The sequence below is a fragment of the Xenopus tropicalis genome, chromosome 6 (genome assembly GCF_000004195.4).
Source record: "Xenopus tropicalis strain Nigerian chromosome 6, UCB_Xtro_10.0, whole genome shotgun sequence".
Lineage (NCBI taxonomy): Eukaryota > Metazoa > Chordata > Amphibia > Anura > Pipidae > Xenopus > Xenopus tropicalis.
In genome coordinates, this window is record NC_030682.2 from 127,732,986 (window position 1) to 127,744,001 (window position 11,016).

General features: G+C 39.2%; 1 protein-coding gene across 4 annotated transcripts; it reads right to left on the reverse strand.

Annotated features, from left to right (window-relative positions):
- On the reverse strand, positions 1–10,978 carry rbm12b.1 (RNA binding motif protein 12B gene 1). Of its 4 annotated transcripts, NM_001045614.1 has the most exon segments (3): positions 1–609; positions 979–3,440; positions 10,509–10,538. In NM_001045614.1, a coding segment is annotated over 1 exon segment (1,257 nt). In that variant the 5' UTR covers positions 3,420–3,440; positions 10,509–10,538; the 3' UTR covers positions 1–609; positions 979–2,162.
- Between the last annotated feature and the right edge of the window lie 38 nt (positions 10,979–11,016).

The window sequence follows — 11,016 nt, forward strand, 5'->3', positions numbered from 1 at the left end:
ATTTTTTTACGCATTTATTGAGAAAAAAAAATCAAGCCTTTATCTCCTTGTTTCTTTATACAACATTCTACAAATTGTATATTATAAATATTCAAAATAAAGGCAATTTCAAAAACTACCAGATCTACTTGGCTTACCAATCAGCTCACAAACCAGTGTGCACAGAGCAATAACCCAATATACAATGTGTAAAATGAACAATTATAGACACAATTAAAACTGTTGAAATGTGGCATCTGACAGCTAGAATAAAAGAATATTAATTGTGGTAACACTTTCACTCTAGCAGCAGGGACATTATTTTACAAAGATTGCAATCAGAACAGGAGGTTAACTGCTGATTTCAGCAGTACAAAAATATATTAAATATTACAGGTTTTAGAATAAAGGGACAAATAGTAGAGTGCTGTGGGGGTCCAAACTTATGAACCTCTGACCCACTACCTGATCCTTTATCTGCAACCCAACCCACAGTCACAAGCCAGAACTGACCATCTACATTTTACATCCAGGAGTGAATTTCACTTTACTGAGACCTGCAACCTAACCTGCTAACACACACCCATACCAGCAAGTTCTACCAATGTGGCCTGTAAAACTAAGGCTAATGCCAGACGAGGTGTAGGGTGGATAGTTTCGGCAAGCAGAAAAACGCTTGCCGAAAATTCCGCCCTACGCCTCCTACTTGTGCCTGCACCCGAATGAATAGAATACGCTCGGGTGCAGGCACATATAACGGAAATAAGCATAAAAATGCGAGAGTTTGAAAGTCTTGCTCTTTTATTCCTATTTCGGCTACATATGCCTGCACCCGAGCGTATCTCATTCATTCGGGTGCAGGCACATGTAGGAGGCGTAGGGTGGAATTTTCAGCAAGCGCTTTTCCACTTGCCGAAAATATCTCCGCCCTACGCCTCGTCTGGCATTAGCCTAAACTTGTGCACCTAAGATCTGCAGTTCTTATGGTCTTGGACTAATCAGTTTGTGTTTATTGCTCAGTAAGAGTGGGAATCAACAATCAGGCAGTATCTGTGTGGGTTTATGTGGTTTCTAATGCAAAGTGGCAAAAAGTAATCCGTGGTGCAGATGTCATTGATATTTCACATTGAATAACCTATAACAGTAAGCAATACCTCACAGTTCTGGAGACCCTTAATACTGAAAACTGCTGGCATTCTCATCCTACCTGTTGCTCCAACAGCTTTAGTGTGATCTCATTTTTTCACCTGCTTTGAATATGTGAAATTACCAAGAGTGGCAAACCCCCTGGTTTTTGGCAGTTCCGCATTAATAGTTTTCATGAAAAGGATGATTTAGTGTAAACTTACTTGGTAACAATAACAAAATAATTTAAAAAAATAAGCATGTTATTGATTTACAGCTGCAAACAACACTTGAAAAAGTATATACTAAACTGTAACATTTATGATCCATGACTACAAGGTTGTCCACAACTTAGATAATTTAACTTAAAACTTTATAGCTGAAAGTTATAACTGCCAGGGTAGCTGATGCTCAGGGCCGATCATTCACTCTTGATGGGGAATGTACTTGTTTCTGTGCTGCCATCGATTTGGTCTTGTATTGTGGATTACTTTATATACAGTATAACCGCCAGCAGCACATGCTAAGAATTAGGAGGAAGATAAGGGCATCGTCAGATGCACATATCTTCACCAATTATGTTTTATCTGCTTGTATCAAATTTTACTGGAATACAAATTAATTTGTGCACTGAAGATTTCAAAAAGAGGAAAAAAAAAAAAAAAAAACCACATTACAGTGATTTTTAATGTTTCAGTTAAACAATACGACCAAAACATTGGAATTCACGATAAGAAGTTGGTATATTACTAGCACCCAGGGATATTCATTTTTCATCCTCAAATATTTTCCCTATTAAGGGAGTAACGTAATAACAAGTGCTATATGTGCCCTGGTTCTATTAACCCATGGCAACCAATCAGCAGATAACATTTTCTGCTCTGCAGTTTGGAAGCAATCTGGTTGGTGACTGGACCTTAAGCAAATTTTGCATCTGTAATTACCTTACCCATCAAATTCAAAAAGGTGGGCATATGCTTTACATTCCTACTGAAGGTATCATATTCCTGAGTGTACTAATAAAATGTCCAGAAAAGAAGCATCCAATGGAAATTATACTAATGCTTGGCAAAAGTAGGCTCATGTGAAGCATCCCCAATAAAGGCTTTTATCTGGTCCTCTGTGATATTGTTCAATAAAACTTCTGTTCCCATAAACCACTCTTTGTTTAGTCTTGCAGCACAGACTGACACTTTTTCAGTAGGAAATCGGACCAGAGCTTCTCCAGAAAAGTAACCACTTTTATCATATTTCAAGAATATATCATATTCTTCAATAGGAAATCCATCAAAGAACTCCTGAATGTGTTGCTTTGTGACTCCACGAGACAGGTTTTTCATATGAACACACCTTTGTGGACATGGGACGGTAGACATGTCTTTTGGGAGCGAAGAAATGGTGTATGAGACAGCTATATCCAACATTACCTTTTTGGAAATAGGAAGAATGGATATGCGATAGTCATGCAAGTGTTTCCCATGAGCCAAAAGGGCTGCCTGATACTGTGACTCATTTTTAAACATCACAAATCCCTCTCCTTTTGAAGAGCTTGTTAAAAGTGAAATGTTAAAGTCTTCTAATTGAGGATCCTCTAAGAGATCCCGTATGTCACTTTTTTTAACTTTGGGAGGCAGGTTCAATAGGTATATATAAAATTGCTGCTGATGCATGGAGGCAATCACATTTGTGAAACCTTCCCTAATTTTAGAGGTTTTCTCCAGTGTTCCACCAGCATTGACCCACTGCTCTTCACTGGCACTTATAACACTTAAACATTGCTTATCCAATAGGCATTTGTTAAATTTGAGTGCTTCATTAGCATGTACTACATTGGTAAACTTAACAAAACCGTTGCCAGTTTTTGAGCCATCACGACCTTTACAAAATATGATCTGTTCTACAGCTAAGGATTTAAAGAAATCTATGATACCTGCTTCTTTCGTTTCCTGGGAAATACCAGATAAATATACATACAAACTGCCAGGTTGCGCTAAAAGCATATCTACTTTTCTTTTTCTACTTTGTTGCTTTGCAGCTTCCAGAGTTTGTACCACCTTTTTTCTATAGACCTCAAATGCACAAAGCATTTCTGTCTTGTTACTCAGTGTAAGAAGGATTCTTTTGTTCTTTATCCAGCTGCCAGTCTTTTTTATGGCTTCACGTGCATGGTTATCTGATCCAAATACAATAAACGCTTCTCCACGTTCCCCACGAACAATCTGAATATCGGAAATGTTGAAACCCTTAAAAAATTCTTCAATGTCTGTAGAGTCTGCATCAGCATGAAGACCCTCTAAGCGAACAATGGTCTCCATCCTTCATACAAAATGCACAACCTGCATACACAGAAAGATATAAAACATGTTAATTCCTGCAAACCATATTCCAGAATAACAGTCTATTAAGCACATATAGAAAAGCTTGCTTAAAAGAACAGTAACACCAAAAAATTCAAGTGTATAAAAGAAATTCCAATATAATGTACTGCTGCTCTGCACTGGTACAACTGGGGTGTTTGCCTCAGAAACACTACTATGGTTTATATAAAGAATGCAACTGTGTAGCCATGGGGGCAGCCATTCAAAGGAGAAAAGGCACAGGCACATAGCAGATAACAGATAAAACACTATTGTATTCTACAGAGCTTATCCGTTATCTGCTATGTAACCTGTGCCTTTTCTCCTTTTTTCCAGCTTGAATGGCTGTCCCCCGGGCTACACAGCAGCTTATTTATATAAACTATAGTAGTGTTACTGTAGCAAACACACAACTTTTACCAGTGCAGGGCAACAGTACATTATATTTCTTTTACTTTACAAAACTCTTTAATTTTTTGGTGTTACTGTTCCTTTAAGAAGAAATAAAACATCTTTATGGTGCTAGATGCCTTTTTCTGTAATGTTGGCATGGTGCATGTTGCAGGCTCCAGTGCTTACTGGGCATGGTTAAATTCTTACCAAAGGCCTTGCGATGTCACCAGGAGTAGTTTCAGATGACCATTTTTGTAAACCATGCGTAGTTCATTTTTAAATCAACAAGTTCTAGAATGTCCTATTCTTCTTAATTATATAATTGCTCTCAATTTGAATATATGTTTTGAATTATCCATCTCTTCCCATTGCTTGCTACAATTTAATTACTTTGTATCACTGAACTTTCTATACAGGTCCTCTCCTCTTCATATTCCAGTCTCTCAAACCTCTGCCTGGTTTCTAGGGTATACTGGACCCTAGCAACCAAATAGCCTGCAAAATTCCAAACTGAAGAGTTGCTGAATAAACAGCTAAAGAAACACCAAAAAAACAAAAATAATAATAGAGGAATAAAAAAATGTCTCAAAGTACCACCCTATCATACTAAAATTTTATTTGAAGGCAAACTACCCCTTTAACCTTTTTAGTGCCACAGGACGTAGAATCTACGTCCTGTGTATCAAAGGACCAAAGTGCCACAGAACGTAGATTCTACGTCCTGCTGCACTTCCGGTTTTGGGAGCGGAGGAATGGCTTTTCAAGCCATTCCTTCGCTCCCCACTCGTTCCCCAGCCTCCAGACAACAGTCAGAGGTGGGGAACGAGTGGCCCCTGGGTAGCGATCGCCCAGGGGCCCCATGGGACTCACCTGCCATCCTCGTGGCTTTCTGTGCAGCTCCTCTCCCTTCCGCAGCTTCCCCCTCTGGCCCCCCTGCTTCCTGCCCCGCCCCCTCACATGAGCTGATGCTGCTGGTGTGCCAGATCGTTTTTCTCCTCCAGATCCTCACCTAGACCTCAAGTAAGTGGCAAATACACACACAAACACACAATCACACATTTATTACACTAATACACACTTATACTCACACTTACACACACACACATGCATTTTTGGGAGGTTTTCAAACATTTATCACTTACAGCACTTAGAGAAAACTCACACTTGGTTGCACACTCGCACACATGCACACAAAACACATTTTACACACATGTACACACACACTTACACACTTATGTAATTTTGTAATTATTTTTTTTTTTCTAATCGCATCGTTTTTATTCTTGCCTGAAAAAAATGTTTTATTGCCATTGCGGATAGTGTATTCGCTAACCGCACTGTGCAATACCTTTTGTGTATTATTTTGGTGTTTCTACTACATTTTCTGTGATTTTGGTGGATTTTTGGGTATTTTACTGCATGTTTAGCCATTTTATAGCATTTTCAGTTATGCATAGTTGTTGTTTGCTTGACTTTGTCTGTAAAACTTATTTGCTCTAGCCAAAATACTCAAACTGTTATTCTGCCCGCAGATATTATTAGGCAAAAAAAAAAAAATGATTTTAGTGATTTTTTTTTTATCTTTATCAATTGTATTGCTTTTTACATTGTTCTTTGTTACTTGTCTTTGCACATGGACATTTTGTCTGCTGTATTTCAATTTGGCATCCTCTGTACCCCACATAGTTTGGTAAATCTATTCATATTGGGCATCAAACTGTTCAGTAGACTAGTGGCGTTCATACTTAGAGTGTTTTATGTTGGTACGTTACTAAATGTGGGGTACATAATGGGGCAACATGCAAGCTTTGTGACGATTTTCAGAAATGTCACAAAAACAGTTCTGTTTAGCATAGCTTTGTAATTTGGTAGTTTGTAGTAGAAAGATGTATTTACCCATTTTTGTTTTGTCAGAATGTGTACTTTCGGAAAATATATGGTTTTCTAGGGTCTCCTTACTGTTAGGTGGTCGTATGGCACATAATACACATACCGGGTGCAAAAACTGCATGAGCCGAAGCATCTTATGTGAAAATTCATATGCACTATTTTTACTTGGGTGCCCCTGTACCCCACATAGTTTGGTAAATCTATGCATATAGGGCATCAAACTATTCAGTAGACCCCTGGCGTTCCTATTTAGAATGTTTTATGTTGATACGGTACAAAATGTGGGGGTACATAATGGGGTAAAATGCAAGCTTTGTGACAATTTTCAGAAATGTCATAAAAACCGTTCTGTTTAGCATAGCTTTGTAGTTTGGTAGTTTGTAGTAGAAAGATGTATTTACCCATTTTTGTTTTGTCAGAATGTGTACTTTCGGAAAATATATGGTTTTCTAGGGTCTCCTTACTGTTAGGTAGTCGTATGGCACATAATACACATACCGGGTGCAAAAACTGCATGAGCCGAAGCATCTTATGTGAAAATTCATATGCACTATTTTTACTTGGGTGCCCCTGTACCCCACATAGTTTGGTAAATCTATGCATATAGGGCATCAAACTGTTCAGTAGACCCCTGGTGTTCATATTTAGAATGTTTCATGTTGATACGGTACAAAATGTGGGGGTACATAATGGGGTAAAATGCAAGCTTTGTGACAATTTTCAGAAATGTCAAAAAAATCGTTCTGTTTAGCATAGCTTTGTAGTTTGGTAGTTTGCAGTAGAAAGATGTATTTACCCATTTTTGTTTTGTCAGATTGTGTACTTTCGGAAAATGTATAGTTTTCTAGGGTCTCCTTACTGTTAGGGGGTCTTATGCCGCATAATGCACATGCCGGTAGCTTATATTGCAGTGTATACACTTTGTATGCACTAACTTCCTTTTGGGGTCTCTAAATGCCAGATACATCGGTGATCCTATGCACAATGGGCATCAAACTGTTCAGCGGACCCTTGGTTTTCATATTTAGGGTGTGTTTTCTTGGTACCTAATGTTATGTGGGAGATATGGTGCTTGAAAGTGGAAGATTTGATGTGATTTTCAGGTATTTCACCAAAATTAGCAATTTAGGGAAAGCACTGCGACTCTGTAGTTTGGAGTAGAAAGACATGGGTACCAATTTTGAATTCGCCCGAATGTGTACTTTCCAAAAATATATGGTTTTGGGGGGTCAATGTATTTTTTTGTGTTTTTACCCCACAGAAAATGCAGTAAACGTGTTGAATTTTCAGTAGCTAAAGAGACCTCTGGGGCAATCTCTATGCACTAACTTCCTTATGGGGTCTCTAAATGCCAGATACAGTGCTGATCCTATGCACAATGGGCATCAAACTGTTCAGCGGACCCTTGGCTTTCATATTTAGGGTGTGTTTTCTTGGTACCTAATGTTATGTGGGAGATAAGGTGCTTGAAAGTGGAAGATTTGATGTGTTTTTCAGGTATTTCACCAAAACTAGCAATTTTGGGAAAGCACTACGACTCTGTAGTTTGGAGTAGAAAGACATGGGTACCAATTTTGAATTCGCCCGAATGTGTACTTTCCAAAAATATATGGTTTTGGGGGGTCAATGTATTTTTTTGTGTTTTTACCCCACAGAAAATGCAGTAAACGTGTTGAATTTTCAGTAGCTAAAGAGACCTCTGGGGCAATCTCTATGCACTGACGTCCTTATGGGGTCTCTAAATGCCAGATACAGTGCTGATCCTATGCACAATGGGCATCAAACTGTTCAGCGGACCCTAGGCTTTCATATTTCGGGTGTGTTTTCTTGGTAGCTAATGTTATGTGGGAGATAAGGTGCTTGAAAGTGGAAGATTTGATGTGTTTTTCAGGTATTTCACCAAAACTAGCAATTTTGGGAAAGCACTGCGACTCTGTAGTTTGGAGTAGAAAGACATGGGTACCAATTTTGAATTCGCCCGAATGTGTACTTTCCAAAAATATATGGTTTTGGGGGGTCAATGTATTTTTTTTGTGTTTTTACCCCACAGAAAATGCAGTAAACGTGTTGAATTTTCAGTAGCTAAAGAGACCTCTGGGGCAATCTCTATGCACTGACGTCCTTATGGGGTCTCTAAATGCCAGATACAGTGCTGATCCTATGCACAATGGGCATCAAACTGTTCAGCGGACCCTAGGCTTTCATATTTCGGGTGTGTTTTCTTGGTAGCTAATGTTATGTGGGAGATAAGGTGCTTGAAAGTGGAAGATTTGATGTGTTTTTCAGGTATTTCACCAAAACTAGCAATTTTGGGAAAGCACTGCGACTCTGTAGTTTGGAGTAGAAAGACATGGGTACCAATTTTGAATTCGCCCGAATGTGTACTTTCCAAAAATATATGGTTTTGGGGGGTCAATGTATTTTTTTTGTGTTTTTACCCCACAGAAAATGCACTAAACGTGTTGAATTTTCAGTAGCTAAAGAGACCTCTGGGGCAATCTCTATGCACTGACGTCCTTATGGGGTCTCTAAATGCCAGATACAGTGCTGATCCTATGCACAATGGGCATCAAACTGTTCAGCGGACCCTAGGCTATCATATTTCGGGTGTGTTTTCTTGGTAGCTAATGTTATGTGAGAGATAAGGTGCTTGAAAGTGGAAGATTTGATGTGTTTTTCAGGTATTTCACCAAAACTAGCAATTTTGGGAAAGCACCGCGACTCTATAGTTTGGAGTAGAAAGACATGGGTACCAATTTTGAATTCGCCCGAATGTGTACTTTCCAAAAATATATGGTTTTGGGGGGTCAATGTATTTTTTTGTGTTTTTACCCCACAGAAATTGCAGTAAACGTGTTGAATTTTCAGTAGCTAAAGAGACCTCTGGGGCAATCTCTATGCACTGACGTCCTTATGGGGTCTCTAAATGTCAGATACAGTGCTGATCCTATGCACAATGGGCATCAAACTGTTCAGCGGACCCTAGGCTTTCATATTTCGGGTGTGTTTTCTTGGTAGCTAATGTTATGTGGGAGATAAGGTGCTTGAAAGTGGAAGATTTGATGTGTTTTTCAGGTATTTCACCAAAACTAGCAATTTTGGGAAAGCACTGCGACTCTGTAGTTTGGAGTAGAAAGACATGGGTACCAATTTTGAATTCGCCCGAATGTGTACTTTCCAAAAATATATGGTTTTGGGGGGTCAATGTATTTTTTTGTGTTTTTACCCCACAGAAAATGCAGTAAATGTGTTGAATTTTCAGTAGCTAAAGAGATCTCCTGGGCAATTTGTATGTACTAACTTCCTTTTGGGGTCTCTAAATTCCAGATACATCGGTGATCCTATGCACAATGGGCATCAAACTGTTCAGTGGACCCCTGGCTTTCATATTTAGGGTGTGTTTTCTTCGTACCTAATGTTATGTGGGAGATAAGGTGCTTGAAAATGGAAGATTTGAGGTGATTTTTTAGAATTTTCATAATTTTTTTATAGAAAATGCTAAATTCAGTAAAGCATTGCCGTTTGGTACTTAGGAGTTGGAAGACATAGTTACCCATTTCGGATTCGTCAGAATGTGTAGTTTTCAAAAATGTATGGTTTCCTGGGGTAAACCTAATGTTCCAGGATTTTTGGCTTTGGAATGTAAAGTGTGCCGTATTCTGCTGTAATGCTTTGAAAATTTAGTAATTTACTGCTGGGAGTTTTTGATCTATAGAAGTCAGAAATCTCAATAAAACTATACATATCAGGTATTGGCACGTTCGGGAGACATGAGGCTTTCCAAATCAGTTGAATTTTTGTCCATAAAATAAAATGTGTTTCTGGTAGAAATCCTTATATCATGAAAAATAGCATTTTTTCTTTTTTTTTTTTGTATTTCAAGCTCTAAATCTTGTTCCAGAAGTGGAAATACACAAAAACTCAGGTAGATTTGGAAAGCTCAGGTTCTCCTGAAAAAAACAATATATAGTTTGCCTACCTAAACTTAACCCTGCCCCCAGTAAAAGCCCCTACATTGAGAGAGCACAGAATGTTAACAAAACGTCTGGCACTGGGGGGAACTGAAATGACGAATTCGGCTGGCACTTAAAGGGTTAATCTAAAAAACTATACCATAATGAATACTGTCTCATAACTATCATGCTAAAGATGTGTAGGACTAGTCTAAATAGCAAATATTGGGTCTGGAAAAAGATTCCTGCAACAGAAGATTATGAATTATGTACAATACATGCAAACAATGAGAGGCATTACTGCCTAAACATATATAGATTGAAATCAGCAGCCCTGGCCAACTTTGATGCCAGTTTTCCTGCCAGGCCGGAACAGGGCACATGCAATGAGGGCACATGCAATGAGGGCACATGCAATGAGGGCACATGCAATGAGGGCACATGCAATGAGGGCACATATATAGGTTAAACCCAGTGACCCAAAGTCACCAACCATTTAAATCATTAGTTACTTGTTCACTGGATTGAATGCCACTTTGGTGCCAATTTTCCTGCCCAGAACTGTTTAGGGCCAGGAACAAGCAGCGACTCTGCCAATTAATGTGAACTTCTAAATCCGTGGGCCGAGGTCACATATTTCTTTGCAACATTAGGTACCGATTAATTGGCTAGATAAGAAAACACCGGCTTAGTTACAAACACTCAGCTCCCTCCTGCTACTTCACAAGCCCAGAGCCAACCAGTCACTGCCCGTACCGCAAGCAATGAGCAATATTACATTCTAAGAAACGAAAATGAACAGTATAATTACCGGGCAATAAACCGAGCAAGCGCCTTCCCGTCTCCTCATCAACTTCCGGTTTAACGTGAGAAGCCCACTCGACGCAATTACGTAGCAAATACAAACCGCACGGTAATTGGCTGCTTTATTGCGCTTGCGCAGTAGAGCTGCTGAATTCTAATTGGTCAAATTATTGCTCCGTTTGTGGCTGTACATTGTGTCTGTAGAGTTTTGTGCCATCTGGTAGCAAAATACATACTGCTTTTATATAAGGCGGTGTTCTCATGGCTCTAGCAAAATATTTGCTAGGCTTGCAGTTCCCTAGCAGAAAGTAGATCCAAAAACTCGACAAGGAACTAAAAAATATACCGATATCCAAGAACATATGCAATGTGTCCTTTTTATTTCTTACCTAAAATGTTTCCCGAAGGGTCTCCGATGAACCTGGTTGCACCCCACCCCATACACCAAAATCTGTGATTCGCCCCAGTGCGCTAGTGGTTCTTCTCCCCAGTGCGCTATTGGCTCTTCCCATCAC

What these genes read in the sequence shown, in the direction of transcription:
- rbm12b.1 (XM_031903418.1), bottom strand. Translation starts at nt 3,419, where the DNA reads ATGGAGACCATTGTTCGCTTAGAGGGTCTTCATGCTGATGCAGACTCT.